The sequence below is a fragment of the Heterodontus francisci genome, chromosome 33, assembly GCF_036365525.1.
Source record: "Heterodontus francisci isolate sHetFra1 chromosome 33, sHetFra1.hap1, whole genome shotgun sequence".
Lineage (NCBI taxonomy): Eukaryota > Metazoa > Chordata > Chondrichthyes > Heterodontiformes > Heterodontidae > Heterodontus > Heterodontus francisci.
This window is the reverse complement of record NC_090403.1, coordinates 23,232,637-23,255,090: the sequence shown is the minus strand read 5'-3', so window position 1 is coordinate 23,255,090 and position 22,454 is coordinate 23,232,637. Positions and strand designations below refer to the sequence as shown.

At 43.4% G+C, this 22,454-nt stretch overlaps 1 protein-coding gene across 2 annotated transcripts in view; it reads right to left on the bottom strand.

Annotated features, from left to right (window-relative positions):
• LOC137347893 (proto-oncogene Wnt-3) overlaps positions 1 to 22,454 on the bottom strand; it is a 110,123-nt gene that overhangs the window by 45,146 nt on the left and 42,523 nt on the right. For both annotated transcript variants that reach the window (XM_068012936.1, XM_068012937.1), the window contains exon 3: positions 3,489 to 3,754. In XM_068012936.1, the coding sequence (XP_067869037.1) occupies positions 3,489 to 3,754 (266 nt within the window). The remainder of the gene's footprint in view (positions 1 to 3,488; positions 3,755 to 22,454) is intronic.

Here is a 22,454-nt window from a genome sequence, read left to right as displayed (position 1 = left end):
TGATGTCAAGGGCAGTCACTCTCACCTCACCTCTTGAGTTCAGCTCTTTTGTCCATGTTTGGACCAAGACTGTTACATGGTCAGGAGTTGAGTGGCCCTGGCAGAACCCAAACTGAGCATCAGTGAGGTTATTGCTGAGCATGTGTTGCTTGATAGCACTGTCGACGACACTTTCCATCACTTTACTGATGATCGAGAGTAGACTGATGGGGCAGTAACTGGCTGGGTTGGATTTGTCCTGCTTTTTGTATACAGGGCATACTTGGGCATACCGGGTAGTTGCCAGTGTTGTAGCGAACAGCTTGGCTAGGAGCACGGCAGGTTCTGGAGCACAGGTCTTCAGTACTATTGCCGGAATGTTGACAGGGCCCCTAGCCTTTCATCCAGTGCCTTCAGTCATTTCTTAATATCACGCAGAGTGAATCGAATTGGCTGAAGACTGGCATCTGTGATGCTGGGGACTTCAGGAGGGAGCCGAGATGGATCATCCACTTGGCACTTCTGGCTGAAGATTGTTGCAAATGCTTCAGCCTTATCTTTTGCACTGATGTGCTGGACTCCCTCATTTTTCAAGTTGGGGATATCTTTGTGCAGCCACCTCCTCCAGTTAGTTACTTAATTGTTCACCACCATTCACGACTGGATGTGGCAGGACTGCAGAGTTTAGATCTGATCCATTGGTTATGGCTACTCACTATACCCCTGAATGGGTGCAGCCACAGCCACATTAAAGAAGCTCAACACCATTCAGCACAAAGCAGTTTGATTGTTCGTACCCCTCTTGCTGGTCTCAATACCCACCCCCTACATCACCAGTGCACTATAGCTGCAGGATGTATCATCTACAGAATGCACTGCAGCAACCCATCAAGATTAGTTTGACAGCACCTCGGGCATCTGCCACTGAGACAGAAAAGAACCATCACCTCTGGGTTCTCCTCTAAGTCATACACCATCCTGACGTAGACATATATCACCAGTCCTTCATCATTGCTGGTCAATATCCTGGAATTCTATCCTAAAACTATTGTGAGAGTGCTACCATCTAAAGGACTGCAGCAGTTCAAGGAGAAGGCCACCAACACCTTCTCAGACCAGTATGTGTGATTTTGTCAATGTCGTCAACATTCTGAGAGCAAATAAAACAAAATATCCAATGCCAGTTGGTACTGCTCACTTCGGGCAGGATCTTCTCAGCTGCACAGAGTCAGCTTTGAAGGGGGGTGGAGGGGGGGATATTTGCAGAATAGGGCATTGGGTCAGCCACCTGATGCATTGCCGCCTCCGGGCGAACTTGACAGAGACAGGTGAGCGATGGTAGCAGCTACTCGCCTGGCAGCGGCAGGTAGCCAATTAGTGGCAAGTAACTGGCCAATTGGGGCTAGATTGGGAATGCTGCCGGGATCTTACCAATAGCAGATGGGCCTCCCATTGCGGACAAAGCCTGGCAGGCACCTGGAGGCAGCCGGCCAAGGGGCCAGCGAGGCCTCCTTTATTCATCCACTACCTCCACCCTATGCTGGAGCCACTTCTGATAATTTCATGCATGCTCTGAGGGTTCCTCCATTCTTGAGGCGCCCTCACGTTCTCCTGCCTGTAGGAGCAGCACCACCTCTCCCGGTTGGGCCAGCCAGGTGCCTCTTCTATTTGCCATCCTTAATTGGATGGCCTCTTAATTGGCCGCCTCGAGTAAGATTGCACAGGTTGGTGACCAGGCATCACCAGTAGGATCAAAATTTATTTTCGATCCCAATCTCAGAAAATCTTCAAAGGCAGTAGGATTCCGCCCATCATATCTCTCTGTTTGTTAATACTTCACACCTCCTGCTTTAAAATGATTCCATAGTCCCGCTGTGATTTATTTGCTGTGATATTCGCTTTGCCCCTTTGTAACATTCAAGTGTACATTTTATGCTGTATACTGTTTAATTCCCAAACATTCAGATTATGAAAACCATCAAAATGATAAACTCATTTCACTTGTTACACCAGTTGCTTCCCGATTTATACTTTACATTTATACTCCAATTGCAACTTGGAATGGCCCTGTAGTGATATCATGCAAATGATCTCAAATCTGTTTTGTAAATTGTTTCTTCAGGCTGGTTGTGACTTATACATTGTGTTTGTTGGCTCTGTCCGTGCAAGTAAAGCACAGCCTCCTCCAGCTCTGTTGTTTGAACAATTGGAGATAGGAGCACTTTGTTATGTATATTCTGGGTGGCTGTTGTGTACCTCTATGCTGCCTTACCAGTCTGTTCCCTTCTTTCTCCAAAAAATGAGTAACAGGGGAATTCCCAAATGGGAAATCCATTGTGTCGTCTGTGCAGTTAGGGAGCGGCGGGCGGGCAACTGCAAGCCCTGTAACATCAAAATAAAATCACCAAAATTGCCTTCTTTAAATTCCCTCAATAGACCCACTTCTACCTTTCCTCAACAATTTTTGCAAGCAAGAGCATAACTAGATGCCACTGAAACAATAGATATGCAAAATAGGTTCACCAGGTCATTACTGCCTAATTTGAATGCATGCACCTATTTTAGGCTGAGTGCTTCTGCCATCTGTTGGAAATGACAATGGGTCAAAGGTGACCAGGGATGCAACATAACAAAGCCCTGCCCAAGTGTGATATGACATGGAAAATCCAGGCCAGGGTATCACTTCATAAGTTCCATTCATCAGCGACATATTCGAACATGCATAATTTTGAGGGTCAGAAAATGAATATGTTTTTACTATAAAGTACAGCCAATGGAGGGAGACCACATGTCTGTACTTCTAATATACAAGTACACAGTAGAACACCGGAATACCTATCCTCCCCGTCACTTTTGTTATTTGTTAAGAGCAAATAGTGCGCTATTCCATGTGACTGTTTGATCTTCTGGTCGTCCTTTTCTGGGAAATCTCCACAGAAACGAGTGAAATTCCAATATAATTTACAATAATGATAACACTGCACAATTATGACTGCACTGAGATAGTGGCTGCAGGGTAAGGCACACCTAGTCCGCCTCGCCCAGCCCCCTTCCCCTTACCTAACCTAATCTCATCAGCCAAATACATTAACTGTACTTCCAGCTTGGTTCAGTTATTGAAACTTTTACCTCCGAGCCAAATGTTTGTGCATTCCAATATGTAAATGCCTGATCTAGCTTACCAGCTCACTGCCATATTAAGGGAGTGCTGCATTGTCAGCTGGGCTGTCTTTCAGATCAGATTCTAAACTGAAGCCTCAAAGTAAACCTGAAGTAATTTAAAGATCCCATTCAACGTGTTCCAGTGAATGTTCCTCTCTCACAACATAAAAATTAACCTCATGTGCAAAACGGCTTTGATTCCTGTCAAAATATTCAAATTAAATTTGAATCTAAAATTTAAATTTAATAAAAATGTTTCTCATTCTAATCCAACTCAATCCAGCCTAAAACAAATGGTGATCCCATTCATTCCATACTGCCCAGTCCAAATCCATCTCACTCCTTACCGTCCGTCCAGCCTCATTGTTGTGCCGGTTCATAGCAGACCTGGCGTCTGGCCTGTTTTCCCGTGCATCAGCAAACTCTCTGGACACCAGCACACCAAATTCGGCGTCCTCACTGCAACCTCCCCATTTCCAGCCTTCGCCCGGTGGGCCCTTGTGGTGTGAGTCACAGCCGCAGATGGTGTTGGAGCCCTCAGCACAGGAACGTGTCACAGCAAAGGCCACTCCAGCTGAGGCAATGGCATGGACAAAGGCAGACTCTCGGGTGGCTGAAAGACAAAAAACCAAAGGGGACACGAGATCAGGATGTGCATAGATTTCAACACAGCCACAGAAAAGAAATCAATGGGGCATGTTTTATATTATGTACTAACGACATGATTTATCTGTAAACCATTGTGAACGTATCTGTTGCCAATGTTTGTATTTCTTTAATGCTTTGAAATTTAATTAGTATATATTACATTAAATAGCAGACATTATATTGTGGGTTAAAGAGAGTTCTGCCTCATCTGAGAATCCATTGCTGAATTGATAATGAACTTAACAGTGCTTTAATTTTGCTTCTGTTTCGGTTCAGTTTTATTTGTTGACAACACCAAGGGTTAGAAACTGTTAGAACACTAGCCTGGGGTGTATCGTTGAACCCAACAGTAAGTGGGAATCAAATTAATTTATATCTTGCAAATGATTCTGGCTTAATTACTGTATTTACTGTTGTGAATGCAGCAATCCCTGTTCAGGAAAAAAAATTTAACTTGAGTGGAAAGAGAATTATATTTTATTTTTAAAGTTTTGATCTTCATCATAAATTTACAAATGTGCCATTTTTTCCCACAATAATTTTCCTATTTTCTCTCCTAAAATACTATCACTCATGTTAGGATACAGGTCCACAGGCACTGACAGCTTTCCAGGACCCCAAACTTCATTCGCAACCAATTTAAAATGTGGGGGCATCGCAATCAAACCCAATCCTGTGCTCACCCTAATAGCAAAGGTTACTGAACAATAATCAGGAAAGGGACCTTTGGCTTACTTTTCACTTTCTCACTCAGAGACACTCAGACCAATTTTAAATTTATTTGTTCTTGGGATGTGAGCGTTGCTGGCAATTTATTGACCATCCCTAACTGCCCTTGAAAAGGGGTTGGTGAGCTGCCTTTTCAAACTGCTGCAGTCCATGTGGTGTAGTTACACCAATAATGCTTTCTGTAGCAGTTTGACACAACTGAATGACTTGCTAGGCCATTTCAGAGGGCAGTTAAAAGGCTGTGGGATTGGCATCACAAGTAGGCCAGACCAGGAAGGATGGCAGATTTCCTCCCCTGAAGGGCATTAGGGAAGCAGATGGGTTTTTACAACAATGCAGTAGTTTCATTATTTTTATTATTAATGAAATGAACATTTTATTCTAGATTTATTAATTGAAATTAAATTCCCCCAGCTTCCATGATGGAATTTGAACTCATGTCTCCAGAGCCTTAGTCCAGATCTCTAACTTACTAGTCTAGTAACAATACCACTATGCTACTTTCCCTGTAGCAATGCAAGTGTTGCCTTTATGAACTAATATACAGTGATACTGAAATTCATCAATTAAAAGAGGCAGAATGGTGAGATTTAAGAACGCTTTAAGAAGGCACAAGTGGGCCGAAGGGCCTGTTTCAGTGCTGTGTCTCTCTATGACTCTATGACTCTCTCTATGAAAGTGTGAATCTCTGAATAAACATGGCACTTAAGCTGAGATGCCCTCTTCAAAGATGATGAGAGTCACTGTTTAACATGATGAGGATTCCATATTGAAAGAAGCATAAATGGTGACTTTTCTATTAAAAGAGGTGCTGATGATTAGGTTCCCATCATTAAAAGGGCCACAGTTGGTGACATTACCTATTTAAAATGGGGCACATATTACATAGAATTATTATTATGGTGCAATATCCCCATTGAAAAGAGTCACTGATGGTGAGCCCCACCGTATTAAAAGGAGCACCAATGGTAATAGTTACGCTTTCAATTGAGTCTCAAGATGTTTGCTGAGAATCCTGAGTTCTCCTTCCATGACATCAACAAATCCCATCCATTGAGTTGCACACTGGGGCCTCCCTTCAAAGCATCCATTATTACCTTGCCAGTTACATTGGAGCCGTTTGGCAATGAGATCAAATTAGATGGAATCACATCTGATTTCTACATCAATTCATTAAATAACCAATTTCGTTATGTAATAACAGGCAAATATTAATGGTTTTGTATAAAATTTCTCTGGACATTGTTTGAATGGAAATGGTACCCCATTTATTTTAAGTTGTTTAACCCCTCCATTAAAAGCAAGGCAGGGGAATTTCATTAGGATCTCCAAACATTTTCATATTATAGTTATAGCATAGTATGATTTTGCTCCACAAATTTATTACTTGACATGAATCGTTCATTTATGGGGAATGAGTTCAAATCCAGCCCGGACTAATGGGATGAAAGCTTTCCCTGTTGGCTGGGTCCAATGTGAACTGTGCTTTGGCAGTCTCATGCAGTTGTACTTCATTGGCTGTAAAGTGCTTTGGGATGTTCTGAAGTTGTGAAAAGCACCATACAAATGCAAGTCTTTCTTTTTCTCTCATCTTCCTTCTTTCTTTCTTATTCTTTCTTTCTTTCATTCCTACAGTACTTGGAGGGGCAAAAGAGTAATCCCACAGTATGTCCCTATCTCTCTTGTTCCGCTTCCTGTCTGGGAGTAAGTGTCGGCCCTATGCTCGGCACATATTCCCCAAAGTACAGCTGACATTGGTACATCACTTTGAACAGAATGATGGTCAAAAATTGGAATTCTACCTACTCAATAGTACAGCGTAGGCACTTCCCCACCCTACTCCCACAGCACTGCATGGCTCTGTTGCAAAACAGACCAGAACAAGATTGCACTCAGCTGTGATGCCATTCAAGAGTAAAATAGTTTGCCAAAGTTCATGTGAAGAATGGCCTCTGAGTGGGATAATGGGAGATGGCAGTACCTGTGGAACTGTTTACCCCAGCAAAAACTAGCACCTTCAGAAAAGAGGAGAGTAAAAATGGATGAAAGCGGGAAGAGACACATATCACAGGAGGATTGCACTACACTGCAACACTCCGTGTTCACTGGCTTATGATAGAAGTATTCCATTCCATCTCCAATCCTCTTCTGTCCTGTACTCAAGACACTGATGTCCTGGCAAATATTCATTCCTTAACCAATGTCACTAAAAAACAGATTATCTGGTAATTTATTTCCTTGCTTTCTGTGGGCCCTTGCTGTGCACAAATTTGCTGCCGCGTTTCCTACATTGTAACAGTGACTACACTTCAAAAAGTACTTCCTTGACTGTAAAACGCTTTGCAAAGCACTGTGGTCGTGAAAGATGCTATATAAATGCACATTTTTCTTTCTTTATAGCAGGGGATGCTCCTGAGGCTCAGGCCTGCCCCTACTATTTTGCAAGGTGGTTCTTCTTCACCTGTGAGCCTTCACAAGGATCATTGGCCAACTGTGGTAAGTATCAAAGCATAATTCAATTCTGCCTTAACTCGATGGCCCTATTCACCCCCCACCCCCACCACTTTCCAGCAGGAGATGATCAGGAATGGGAACATTGGCTATTTTTCCCCCTTTAGCCCAGGGACACTGAGGGCATTTGCCAGGTTATAGGAACAGGGGGAGGCCATTCAGCCTCTTGAGGCTGTTCTGCCAGTCAATTACATCATGGCTGATCTGTATCTTAACTCCATTTACCCGCCTTGGTTCCATAACCCTTAACGTCATTGCCTAACAAGGGTCTCTGCACCCACTGAGACAAGCTATCCAGCACAACGCGGGTACTGATCCAGCAAACTTCATGGACTGTCATGCTTAATTCCATAATGGAGACATGCATTGCCTGCTCTCTAATTATTCACATTTCCCTGTCTAGCACAGATAATGCTGTCACTCACCCCTGGCAGTCTACCATCTATTGTTGTGTCGATGTATTGCAGTATGAGACTGAATTTAGAAAGCTGTTCTATACAAAGAAAAGGAAGGAAAGAAAGAAATAAGAAAGGACAAAAGGGAAGAAAGACGGACTTGCATTTATATAGTACCTTTCACAAGCTCAGGACATCCCAAAGCACAAAGCCCCCTACTTTTGAAATGTAGTCACTGCTGTAATATTGGAAATGCAGCAGTCAATTTGCATGCAGCAAGCTCCTACAAACAGACACAAAATAAACAACCAGATCGTCTGCGCTAATCGTTGGTAACTGTTGGCTAGGACACAGGGAGAATTCCCCTGCTGTTTTTTGAAGTAGTGCCATGGGATCTTTTACATCCAGCTGAGAGGGCAGATGGGGCCTCAGTTTAACAGCTCATGCAAAAGCGGGCACCTCTAACATTGTGGCACTCCCTCAGTACTGTGCTGGAGTGTCAGCCTAGATTATGTACTCAAATCTTATAGTTCATAAAAATCCTGTTTGCTGGCAAGCTCACTACATGTATATTGGTGCTCAGGTCCATCAGGGACTTTTGCCAGGAGAATCAAGTCCAAGTTGATGCAACAGTGAAACCTTAACTAAATGTCCATCCACTGAACTGACTTAAACCTGTATCATAAAAAAGTGGCAGCTTGAAACTAAGTGGTTTCTCTGAACCTAAATAAAACTGACCATGAAAACTTTAGATTGTCATAAAGACCCAATTGGTTCACTAACGTCCTTCATGTAAAGGAATCTCCCTCCCTTGACCTGCCTGCCTCAAACATGACTATGTGACTCTCAATGCCCTCTGGACAATTAATGATGGGCAAAGAAGTGTTGCCATGCCACCACATCCCAAAAACAAATGACAAAATGGTGGAAGATATAAAAAAAGGATTATATTTGTGTTTAACCTTTTGTTCTAAATGTCAGAAAGTTGAATTTGAGATAGGGCTACTGGAATGTCCTGTGTGACAGTCAGTTAGAGGAGCGAGGGGATAATGTTGAAGATATGGGAATGTCCCGATGCCAGGAGCAGAACGAGGTCATGTTAGGACAAAACAAAGTAACTGTAAACGAGCAAGCTACCAAAAAACATGGTATGAGAGCAATGGATAATGACCTATGAGACACAATCGTTCGAAGTTGCGATAGAGGAGTGGGGATGTCCTGGGACTATATGAGAGAGTAAGTCTGAGACAGTGATGCTAGAGGTGTGGGAATGTCCTGTGACAGCTCAGGACAGAGGCTGACTCTCTTGCCTAGAAAATGAGCTCCATTACCTGCTGAGTGTCTGAATCTGCCTTTGTTAGCTCGGTGTCACACTGTATTATTAATACAATGGAGAGAGTTACTTCAGGCAACGTTACCCACTGCAGAGTTCTGGCATTCCCTGACAAATCGTAGCAACAGCCAACTATTCTTAATTCTAGTGTGTCCCCAATCGGGTGGGATAGACTAGGAAATCCCTATTGAAACACTTTCATCAAAATGACTAAAGGGCGTGTGAATGGCCCAGCTATGGCCGTAATCACTAGTTCGCGCTGATATAGTTTGCCCTCTCTCGCAGTGGGGTAGAAGCTTAACTCTTTTTCTCAGTATAAGCTTATTTTGCTCTTTTTAATCCCTTTAGCTCATGAAGCATCAAAACTGATCCTGAGCATTTCTGCCCAGAAGCAAATAATGATTTTTTTTTATTTAAAGGAGATATGCTTTAAAAATGTAATTTAAATGGCAGTAATGAGGCAGAACCAGGCATTAACATCTTGTCGGGTCTGCTGACCTGGTGCTCGGAGGTTGGGTTGAGGGGCGGCGCGGATCAGGGTGAAGGTGTCCCCGGCCGCGACATGCACACACTCCCCGCTAATCTCAGCACTCTCTCCCCACAACAGCCGACCTGACTGACGAGCAAGAAATTTCGGAAGGGGAAAAAAACCGACTGCATCTCTGAACAGGGAAGAGACAGAACCACGGGGCGCAAACAAAATAAAGGCGCTGTTAGAGATACATTAAAAAGGGGGAACAAACACTTTAAACTGATTCACTGAGCAGGAAATAGACAATGCTGATTGTGATACATGCTGCTGGTAGGGCAGATCATGGCATTACACAGAATGCTGGATTGCTGTCTTAAAATGGATTGCTTAATTCATCCATTTTTCAAATGGATTAATTAATGCTTTAATTTCTTAAAATTGATTCATCATTAATATCTTAGAGGTTTGCAGGCTTCAGGGAGAAAACGAATCACATTGTGGAATACAACCACTTCCCGCCCCCATCCCCCAAAAAGACAGCTCAACTCTCAGCAACCCCCCACCCACCTCCATCCATTGTATTCAAAATGCAATCAGTCATCATAAACCAATTATCACCTGACCCAGTTGTGGGATGTGGTCCCCAAACCACAAAAAAACCCAGATCCCCGTGAATATAATGATACATCAGTAATCTGTCAGAAGTGGCCTGGAATATATTTAAACATACACTGGTAATAACATTCCTACTATTATAGCTGAAAGAACAGGGCAATATAACAGCGATAAGTAATTATTGCCAAACCAATTCTGTGTCCCTGTTAAGTGTCTTGAAACTTGCTGTTAATCTGTCCTAAATGAAAGTACTTTTCACGAAATTAAAAGTATGACTGAGAAATACATGGGGACCCTCTGGAGTGATTACCTGGAGTGCACACACTCTGCCGAAACCTAATCCTGAAATTTTACCACTTAAATATAGGACTCTGCAGAATAAGAATCCATACAAAAGCAAAATACTGCGGAAATAAAAACAAGAAATGCTGGAAATGCTCAGCAGGTCAGGCAGCATTTGTGGAAAGAGAAGCAGAGTTAACGTTTCAGGTCAGTGACCCTTCATCAGAACTGGCCTGAAACATTAACTTTGATTCTCTCTCCACAGATACTGCCAGACCTGCTGAGTATTTCCAGCATTTTCTGCTTTCATTGCATGAAAAATAATCTATGTTGGGATCTGGTTCAAAAAATGTTTCTGTGAACAAATCCTCAATTTTTTAAATCCTCAACTCACTCTGGACTCAGGGCGAGCGATGTTCCATGAGGATAGCGGGAGCTGAGGTGGGGGAGTGGATGGGCCCGGGAAAATGTTGAGGCTCACATATTACAGAATATAGTGGTGATTCGGTCCCACTGAACTGTGCTTACGCCCCAGCTAGCTGCCGGAAAAGCGTCCATCGTATTTTATATTTTAGGTACACACACAAATCTAACTACAATTTCTTAAAGCTAGTTAAACTACAAATGGAAGTTCATAATCTTAATAGTGAAGACTGCAGTGTTACAATTAGCTCTCGGCTCATCTCCAGGATAAAATGCATTCGAGCGACGGCTCCCTCGGTCACAGCTGTCTCCCTGCTGACTGCCTGAAGCTTAATACAATTGGGAGGCATTAAACTGAACTGTACGGAGGTGCACAGTGCAGCGGAGGGGGTATGTTGTGTATAAGAACCCTTTCTGATATACCTTTTAATAAGCTGTTTAGAAACATGTGTGACTGAATGGATTCTTTACCGAAGGAACTAGCTCCTTCGACAAGGCTGCCCATTGCCTAGATACAGAACCTTCCTTCACACGAGGTTGTTGCTCGCATCCCAAGTGACATTCCACCTTTATGAATGGGCTGAGTGCCAGGGAATTTCAGACTGGAGGCGACACGCAAGTCTCAACACTTATAGAATATTCTCTTGTGCTGCAAAAAAACTTGTTCTCGATTGGTCAGAACAAACTTAATAATGTGCAGAATTATTAAAAAACACATTCAAAAATGTCCAGAAATATCCCAGTGTACAACTACATACAACAGTCATTACAAGAGATTTACTGAATCAATAAATGAACTGTTAATAATTTGTTATATTTTGTGTTACATTCTGCAGAAGTTACAGCAAGTTCTTACCGAGAGTTGCTTTTATAACTCCATCCCAAAGGGCATCACTCACAATGAGTTCGTTCGAGGGGCGTAAAAGTCCCTGTCTATTTACACAGCAAAACATCACCGTCAGCTGCCTGATTCTAAGCTTCAAAATTTAGCAGAATGCTGGAAATCAGAGATCTTATCAAGAAGATGCAATTTCAATAAATTAGGAAGATCAACAACAAATTACTTAGAGAATAGAACGGGTCAGCATGTCATGTGTAGTGATTGTTGATATAAAGTCTAATATTACTTTCGGTACTGAAATGTGTCAGCATCGCGAATGTAACGCACGCGTGAGATCCCTTTGGAAAGTCAGTTTCAACCTAAAATTAATCTCCCACTTGGACTAGTATCCTCCTGGGGTTAATGTCCCCCTGGGATTAGCATCCAGTGGAGTTAGTCTCCCTCTGGAGCTAGTCTCCCCTTGTGGGGTAAATTTCACCCTCCGTCGAGTCTCCTCTTGGGTTAGTCTCCCACGGGGGTTAGTTTCCTACTGGCGTTAGTCGCAAACTGAAGTTAATCCCCCTCTGGGTTTAGTTTCCATTGGGGCTTGTCTCCCACTGGGGTAAATTTACTTTGGGTCAAGTCTCCCTCTAGGGCTATGGGAGAGAGAGGTGGAGAGGCGGAGAGGTTTAGGGAGGAAATTCCACAATTTAGGGCCTAGGCCACTGAAAGTGGACGCCAATGATGGAGTGAAGGAAATCAGGGATCTGGAAGAGGCCAGAATTGGAGAAATACAGATTTCTTGGAAGGTTGTAGGGCTGGAGGAGGTTAGAGAGATAGGGCCAGGACAGTGGAGGGATTTGAACACACGTTGAGAATTTTAAATTTGAGGCATTGCTGGACTAGGTCAGTGAATATGGAGTGATGGGTGAATGGGACTTGGTGTAAGTTATGATACCAGCAGCAGAGTTTTGGATAAGGTCACATTTGTGAAGAGTGGAAAATGAGAGGCTGGTCAAGAGAGCATTGCAATAGTTGAGTTTGGAGCAAACAAAAGCCTGGATGAGGGATGTCAGCAGCAGATGGGTGGAGACAGGAGCAGAGACGTGTGATGTTATTTGGAGTGTAAAAGGACATAGATTCACCTATATATTTGTGGATAGATATAATTTCCAATGGAATTGTGATATGCATCTTCTAATCCTAATCTAGAACTAATACTACAATACCAATAATACATTGTGTTCTGTGTCTTATTACATACAAGGTATAGCTGAGGGAGGAGGTGATTATTAGGGATATTATCTTGTAAAAATGGTACCAATGATGGACTCTTGTGTATGTCATAAATATCAACAAAGTTAAATGAAGAGCATTAACATTAGGATTAAGAGCAATGAAGAAGGTCCTGGCAGCAGCCAATCATTTTGATTATTGTTTCATGGATGTTAGCACTCCTTCACTATTGTGTCTAGTGGGAATTCTTGTTGTGTGAACCTGTCAGTAGGCCCTGTGGTCTGACAGCCATCACCATAAAACAAGATCCATCTAGTTCATGAATTTTCTTCAGGAAAGGAAGACTACCTGATCTGACATAGATATTCCACGCTGCATAGTTAACCCATAATTCCATTTGAAGTGCCTTAGCAAGCCACTCAGTTGTAAACAAAAATTATAATAAAGCTAGAAGACCATCTTCTCAGAGGTATTATAATGGGCAATAAATGTGCCCTTGCTAGCATCATCCACATCCTGAGAACAAATAAAAACCATCATAGATACAAATCAGCCCAGTAAGTTAATCAGTTTCATATCTGAAGATTAGAGGACTGGTGAGGGTGCAGGGTATTGAGGGGGATGGGGGTGTGGTATACTGGGTTAGTGGCTGGCCATCCACTTCTGGGATCTAGCTTTGAGTCCAGCCCAAGCTAATTGAGTGAAAGTTGCCTCTGTTTACAGATGATCAGATTTCTATGTGAACTTGGTCATGCGGTAGACAGAACTAAGCGATCGCATAACCAACGGATCAGATCTAAGCTCTGCAGTCCTGCCACATCCAGCCGTGAATGGTGGTGGACAATTAAACAATGAACTGGAGGAGGTGGCTCCACAAATATCCCCATCCTCAATGATGGGGGAGCCCAGCACATCAGTGCGAAAGATAAGGCTGAAGCATTTGCAACAATCTTCAGCCAGAAGTGCCGATTTGATGATCCATCTCGGCCTCCTCCTGAAGTCCCCAGCATCACAGATGCCAGACTTCAGCCAATTCAATTCACTCCACTCCGATTCAAGAAACGACTGAAGGCACTGGATACTGCAAAAGCTATGGGCCCTGACAATATTCCAGCAATAGTACTGAAGACCTGTGCTCCAGAACTTGCTGTGCCCCTAGCCAAGCTGTTCCAGTACAGCTACAACCCTGGCATCTAACCTGCAATGTGGAAAATTGCCTAGGTATGTCCTGTACACAAAAAGCAGGACAAATCCAACCCGGCCAATTACCGCCCCATCAGCCTACTCTCTATCATCAGTAAAGTGATGGAAGGTGTCATCAACAGTGCCATCAAGCAGCACTTGCTTAGCAATAACCTGCTCAGTGACGCTCAGTTTGGGTTCCGCCAGGGCCACTCAACTCCTGACCTCATGACAGTCTTTGTTCAAACATGGACAAAAGGGCTGCACTCAAGAGGTGAGGTGAGAGTGACTGCCCTTGATATCAAGGCAGCATTTGACTGTGTATGGCATCAAGGAGCCCTAGCAAAACTGAGGTCAATGGGAATCAGGGGGAAAACCCTCCGCTGGCTGGAGTCATACCTAGCACAAAGGAAGATGGTTGTGGTTGTTGGAGGTCAATCACCTGAGCCCCAAGACATCACTGCAGGAGTTCCTCAGTGTAGTGTCCTAGGCCCATCCATCTTCAGCTGCTTCATCAATGACCTTCCTTCAATCATTAGGTCAGAAGTGGTGATGTTCGCTGATGATTGCACAATGTTCAACACCATTCGTGACTCCTCAGATACTGAAGCAGTCCGTGTAGAAATGCAGCAAGACCTGGACAATATCCAGGCTTGGGCTGATAAGTGGCAAGTAACATTCGCACCACACAAGTGCCAGGCAATGACCATCTCCAACAAGAGAGAATCTAACCATCTCCCCTTGACATTCAAAGACATTACCATCGCTGAATCCCCCACTATCAACATCCTAGGGGCTACCATTGACCAGAAACTGAACTGGAGTAGCCATATAAATACCATGGCTACAAGAGCAGGTCAGAGGCTAGGAATCCTGAGGCGAGTAACTCACCTCCTGACTCCCCAAAGCCTGTCCTCCATCTACAAGGCACAAGTCAGGAGTGTGATGGAATACTCTCCACTTGCCTGGATGGGTGCAATTCCAACAACACTCAAGAAGCTCGACACCATCCAGGACAAAGCAGCCCGCTTGATTGGCACCCCATCTACATTCACTCCCTCCACCACCGACGCACAGTGGCAGCAGTGTGTACCATCTACAAGATGCACTGCAACAATGCACCAAGGTTCCTTAGACAGCACCTTCCAAACCCGCGACCTCTACCAACTAGAAGGACAAGGGCAGCAAATACATGGGAACACCATCACCTGCAAGTTCTCCTCCAAGTCACACACCATCCTGACTTGAGACTATATCGCCGTTCCTTCACCTTCGCTGGGTCAAAATCCTGGAAAGCCCTTCCTAACAGCACTGTGGGTCTACCTACCCCACATGGACTGCAGCGGTTCAAGAAGGCAGCTCACCACCATCTTCTCAAGGGCAATTAGGGATGGGCAATAAATGCTGGCCTGGCCAGCGACGCCCACATCCCATGAATGAATAAAAAAACTTATTTTTGGCTAGTCTTATACCAATTAATATTGGGCATCAGCCCACAGTACAACAAGTGGCAATGCCACTCAGGATAGCTGCTGTGGAACACGGAAAATGAACGTGCTCTTCTGTGTTTGGGACTGAGGCACGGTATTGAGTGAGGCACATTGGTGAGGAGAGGAAGCTTTTATCTTACAAGCTGTACCTGCCAGGGTATCCAAAATGGCAAGTGTTCAATTCATCAACACTAATATCTCGATGAGCAACAGGCATTATTAATAAAAAGTGGCACAGTATCTTAGATCTATACAGTAGGTCATAGCCCCACATTAACATATAACGTCTACAGCATATGAAGGTCACATAAAGTAAAGAAGTACTTATATTTATATAACACCTTTCACAACCTCAGAATGTCCTGAAGCAATGCATAGTCAATTACTTTTGAGATATAGTCACATGTGACACATTATTTTTAGTATCAAATTCCAAGATTCAGCTCTATAATTGTGAAGGCTATAACATAAATGCAAGTTTTTCACTTTTCTTTCCTTTATCTGACAATTATACTTGCCAGCACAAATCACTGGCTATCAGGTAGGACAAGGAACTCAAGGCTTTGAGACCAATTTCATCAATTTAACTGTCACCTTGGCAGAGATCAGCTAACTCAACACCAACTGGCAACCGAACATGGAACTCTGCAGTGTAAGGCTCAGCATCATATCCTGCAGTTCTTATCCATTAATACAAAACCTGCTGTTTATAGGATGTAGGTGTTCCTGTTCTCACGGGGAACTGAAAATCATCTGCATCTGCTTTGGATTATTATATGGGGCATTCAAAGAAGTAACAAATGACATTCTTGCTTTTCTATGGATCTGACCTGTACCTCAGTAGTTAATTTCTTCACATCAATCTCAAGCTTGCTGATCTTGACTGATCATACATATAGGCATCATGCCAACACAACAACATACAATCAACATGGATATTGGTGAGGCTGCACATTCACATCAACAACTGTTCAGTGGCTTGGTGTCCATAACACCATAGAAGTTCTGCAGTGGAACATCTCTTAATTAAAGCATATTAATATTAGAATATATTAATCTAACCTTTGCCCCATTTCTCTTTTCTTCAATCACTATCTTATTTTTTACATTTTTTCATGTTTATCTAGGTAAGGGATATTGGCAAATGGAAGCTGAACACTTCCCTGTTTCAAGCACCCAGTGTCAGCACCAAGAACTCCCATATGCAGGTTAGATAGCAAGTAAATATCCCTTTACTCTACCTCAAAAATATGCATCGACTACAATCTTAGATAAATCTACAATTTCCTTAACAAGTGGTCCTATTGGCCCTTTTGAGTGATATTGCTGATGTAGTATTAATAAGGGACACATTAGACATCTCCACAGAAACTGGGCTATGATTGCCCGAAATCATTCATGCATGATCCTCACCAGCCGGCAGACAGAGCAGATTTTAACCATCAGTCTCGGCTGCCTTCAAATTCAGATTCCAGAAATAAAAAGCTCGAATGCTAACCCACTGCATCTCCTTCAACAATAACAGCTTGCATTTATATAGCGCCTTTAATGTAGTAAAACAACCTAAGGTGCTTCACAGAAGCATAATCAAAAATTGACACTGAGCCACATAAAGATGGGGGGGGGGGGGAGGGGAAGGGGGAGTGACAACAAAAGCTTAGTTAATGAGATAGATTTTAAGGAGCATCTCAAGGGAAAATAGAGAGGTTAAGAAACAGAGAGCATTCATATTTTATATTGTAATTCCTCTCTATTTTGCTAAGTTGTCGAGGAAAATATTCAATAAACACAGGAAAAAAGGAATGATAAAATGCTGTAGTTCCTCCAGTCCAATAACAGAGAGACTTGAGGAAGGGACTAAATAAAGTGTTACCCTACAGCAAGCAATCCATAATCTGTGATTACATATTACAAGTGGAGCACAAACTCTTCTAGCGATTAGAAGTGATGGTGAAAGTGCCTCACTGTCAGTACGGAGAGCAGACGGGGGTTTCAGCCTCTGATACTGTTGACCACCGTGCTTTTAATTTTATCCATTGTTTTCCTCACCTTACCGTTAACCACCCCACCCTCCACTGTCACAGCCCCCAACCCCCCCCCCCCCCCCACAACAACTCTTTCCCAACTTTTCAATGGAAAAAGGGCAGTTTTAACAGAAAGAGAATTCAAATATAAAGAGCCACTTTATTACTGGGCCCTGACTATGAAAACACTGTTGAATCAGTTGCCAGGGTTTGTTGGAAATTGAATTAATTCTGGAGGTATCTAAAATGTATTAGGTGTTGCAGTGTCTGGGAAATGGATGTCAAATTACAATGGTTAGGTTTATAATATATTTATATTTCTTTCTTTTGGGCCTCCTTATCTCAAGAGACAATGGATAAGCGCCTGGAGGTGGTCAGTGGTTTGTGAAGCAGCGCCTGGAGTGGCTATAAAGGCCAATTCTGGAGTGACAGGCTCTTCCACAGGTGCTGCAGAGAAATTTGTTTGTCGGGGCTGTTACACAGTTGGCTCTCCCCTTGCGCCTCTGTCTTTTTTCCTGTCAACTACTAAGTCTCTTCGACTCGCCACATTTTAGCCCCGTCTTTATGGCTGCCCGCCAGCTCTGGCGAACGCTGGCAACTGACTCCCACGACTTGTGATCAATGTCACAGGATTTCATGTCGTGTTTGCAGACGTCTTTATAGCGGAGACGTGGATGGCCGGTGGGTCTGATACCAGTGGCGAGCTCGCTGTACAATGTGTCTTTGGGGATTCTGCCATCTTCCATGCGGCTCACATGGCCAAGCCATCTCAAGCGCCGCTGACTCAGTAGTGTGTACAAGCTGGGGATGTTGGCCGCCTCGAGGACTTCTGTGTTGGAGATACGGACCTGCCACCTGATGCCAAGTATTCTCCGGAGGCAGCGAAGATGGAATGAATTGAGACGTCGCTCTTGGCTGATATACGTTGTCCAGGCCTCGCTGCCATAGAGCAAGGTATACACACATATATATTATATGTAAAGACTCATATGTATGACAGAGAGAGAAGGAAGCTATGTTTTACACTGCCTAAGCTGATAATTGAGATAAAATTAGTGACTATTCAGTTGAGCTACCAGCAACATCAATGCCATCAACTCAGACAGCCGCTGAGATAGGTAGTGGGTGTAGCACACCTTCATGTGCTGGCTGCACACTCAGCACAACAGAGTGTCGCACTGAATCTGCTGAAATGCAGCCTGGGACTGACAAATGATCATTCACTAGCATCGGGCTAGTTTAAGAGTTTGAATTGGAAGTGAATGAACCTAATGGTTTAGTACAACATTGAACTCTGGGTCTTGAACTTACAGTGATTTATAGCCTGCTGCTGACATGGGACATCCTGCAGGTTTTAGCCCTACATATGCCTATACCAGATCTGGGGACCATTTGCTATTTTACATCAGATCAAAGAGAATATTTACTTAAATTGTTCTGCCCCATTTGATCTCTGATGGCTGCATCTTGCACTGTACACTATCTTATACAATAACTTACCCAATATAAACCTGGGATCTATTATCTATTAGCAGTATCTATTAGCAGTCTATATTATAACAACATTAGAAATAGGACAAACAATCCCTTAAAATTGTCATACAGATTACCACTGTGCATTGTATCTTGTCTACCATAATTCTATACAGAACCCACACTATCTTGTTTAAAACATATGGTGTGTTAAATTATTCGGGGTGAATTTTGTACTGAAAGATGTTGGTGCTGGGAAATGGAGAATTTTTACACTCAAGGGTAGATATGCGGAATCATTGCCCTTGCCCAAGGAACCTGACCCACCATGAGTTTGGATCAGAAAATGCTGGAGACTGCACCATCAATTTTCGCATTGTAGCTGGTTCTGAGTTCAAACATCTGCCTCCAGTTTCAACACTGAGCACTCCCTGATGCCTTCTACACTGCCACAAGCTGGTGGGGGTGCCAGTGAGGCCTCCTTTAATTCCACCCCCCCACCACCCCAAGCCATGGGTACCAGAGGGCCACAGTTGTGGCTGCTGGTCATCCGGGCGAGGGGCTCCCTGCACAATGATTGCCTGGCAGCTGTGACCATACTTATTTTTACCATTTTTTGAAGTCTTCAGAGGGTGCTTCCATCTTGAGGTGCCCTCGTGGTCTCCCACCTGCATTGGCAGCGACCACTTCTCCCAGTGGAGCTGCTGGCCGCCCACAGCCTTGGGCCCTTCGATTGGCCCTCCTGCCTGTGGAGCCCACCCACCCTCCATAATTGGACGGGGCTCCCGGAAACAGCCTGTTAATTAGCCGCCTCCAGGAAGATCGGGCAGGTGGACAGGACTCAGACACTATTGGGGTCAAGACCCGAATGTGGCCCCGACACACGAAAATCTTCTAAATTGAAAAAATTCCACCCATTGCGTTTAATTGACCACCTGGTCACTTACATAATGTTCAATAGTTTGACACTTACAGGACCACAGGTTTCCTTCTTCAGGAAGAAGGAAGACTAATGGAGTGCTAGGAATGATTTAATGTACTGAGAAACCTGGTTGAAGGGCTTAGAATAGGACAGCCTCAAGATTGAACTTGCAGCAGAGAAGATGGGGGAAATGTCTATAAATAGTGATTAGGTGACAGTAAACCTGGGGGGGACTGGATTTTCAAAAAAGGGTCAGGAACCTGACGCCTGGATGATTTCCGTGGTCCCAGCTTTGTGCCTCAGCTGCGCCGCTCATGCGAGACAGTCTTCAAATTCTAATGCCTTAATTGGGCAGGAGGCAATCTTAGTGTCCAATTAGTGGAGCCGAGTGCCTCCAGGAGGTGGGAGCTGCCTGCCTGATGCCAGTGGTAAAGGCAGGGAGCAGCCATGTTGGGGCCTGCTGCTGTCTTGCTGAGGAGAGATAGCAACTCCTCAGAGGGCTAGCAAAATGAACAGGTGAGGCAGCGGTTCTTTAAGGAAAAAAAAGTCCTGCGCTGGGCCCGGCGCAAGTTCCCTGTGGGCTGAAAAGATTTCATCCTCAAAAGACCAAGTTAGCCATCTGCCTACTGTGAGCCCAATAGCTGTGCTCTGACTAGCCTGGTCAGGCTCGCCACATACCTCTTTGAAGATTGCCGTGCAGACCCCCATCTCTTAATGATATCCTAAAAGAGTTTAATAGCCCCTTAACTGGAGGCAAGTGGCTTCCCCATTCCCTCCCCCTCCTCCTCACATTAAAAATTGTGGACTGTTCCAGAGGCGTTGACTTCTGGGTACGAGCCCCAGGACCGTGTTTCTTCAATTGCATCCGCACTGGTTGCCAATCCCACAGCCCTTTCAAAATCCAACCCGGGGTTTCAGCGGAGCTGAAGGGTAGCGGCAGAAAGAAAGAGAAGGTAAAATTGAAGAAAATGACCATGCGGCAGGCAGAAAGAAAGGTCCAGTTTAGTTCTGAATATTCACACTACATATCCATGCATTGTAAGTTTAATAACCAGCATCACTTGCTGTATCTCCCATAATATAATGGCAATTTGAGTATAAAAATAAGATTGAGTGTGTCCAAGGCCTAGATTTTGAATGTGCTGCTGACATGGAGCATCACTCACTGGGAACAGCTACTGGAACATCGTGGATATGCTCCTTACGATTTTCTGTTTATTCATTGCAATGGATAAAAATCATAAGGATTGTGTGTGAAGCTGCCCCATAGGCAATTCTGTCAGATGAGATTTCATGCTGGGAACACTTATTCAGAAAGTTTATTCCTGTACAACACAGCATTATACAAACAATGCGAGCTGTACAAACCCACAGTGCAATGCACAAATCACTGTGGTGTTCACAAACTAAAGCAGTGCTACAGAAACCAAAACGGTGTATGAATTGAGGCGTATTCCAAGATATATCAAATTATGAAACAAACCAACAGGGTCTAACATTGTCTTAAGATTATGATATGGGATTTATGAAGGTGTGTATGAAATTTCTACCTCCACAGTATTAACAAAGGTGTTAACATATTTAAAATAAATGGATGAATATTTTTGTTAAAATAACAAAGGAAGGAGCTTCATTTAAATGTTTTAAGTATTTGTAATTAGTTTCCTATGGCATAATGTCAAAGCCAACATGTTTATACAATCCACTTAGTATAATAATAGATAGAATTACAACGATATATGAACCTAAGTTTTAGACACCATTATATTATAATGTTACACAAAAAAAATCACAATATTATAAAAAATGATAATCCATGTATGAAATCCACACAATAAATAGGTCAGCAGACACTGTCCCTAATTTTTTTTGAAGAAAGCCCTGTCTCACTAGAATGTCTATTTAATGGAATGAAGTCAACCGTTACCACTGATTTAAACCAATGGTGAGCAATGTACAGCATTCACCACCTATAGCCTGAAGCAGCTTAAACCAGCAGTGGAGAATCTTCTGCTTGTCCACTTAGAAAGTTGGAGTATGTCTCAGTATGCACATAAAGCTAAAGAGAATTATTTTGCATCACTTTCATTGGTTTTCATGACAATTTAGCAAGGGATTATTTTCTTTAACATAGCAAATTAGCTTTTTATTTCTGATTATGTAATTGGATAGACTGTCGATTACCCATCCTGATAAGCAGGGCTAACCCACTTTAATGAAGCTGTTACAGGCTCTGTATTTTGCTTTGTTTTCTCCCTATGGTCCTGAAGCTGCTGCTGCTTAGTAGAGTCCAGTTTTCCATGGGCCATCAGGCCTTATCCAAGTATACATTATTCATGTGAGATCTTAGACAGAATCCACAGGGCATTTGATGGCTGAGGCAGAGCCTGATTTTCAGCTGATGTCCGCACTGTCCAGCAGTGCTCCATGGACAGCATTCAGGCTGTGTAACACTGGCTGATTTCATTCTCTCCCTAGCCAAGGGCTGGCAGAGCCAATTGACACAGCATAGACTGGAATTGAACCTGGGATCCTTGTTGACCATATGGTTCATTTTCATACTTGTGTTTACAACTTCAGGGGAGCTGTCTTAATGTGGGAAAGGAAAAAAAGTCTTGTGTTTATATAGTGCCTTTCACAATCTCAGGACATCCCAAAACATATTACAGCCAATGAAGTATTGGCACTGTTGTAATATAGGAAACTTAGCTGCTAATTTATGCACAGTAAGCTCCCACAAACTGCACTGTGATTATGA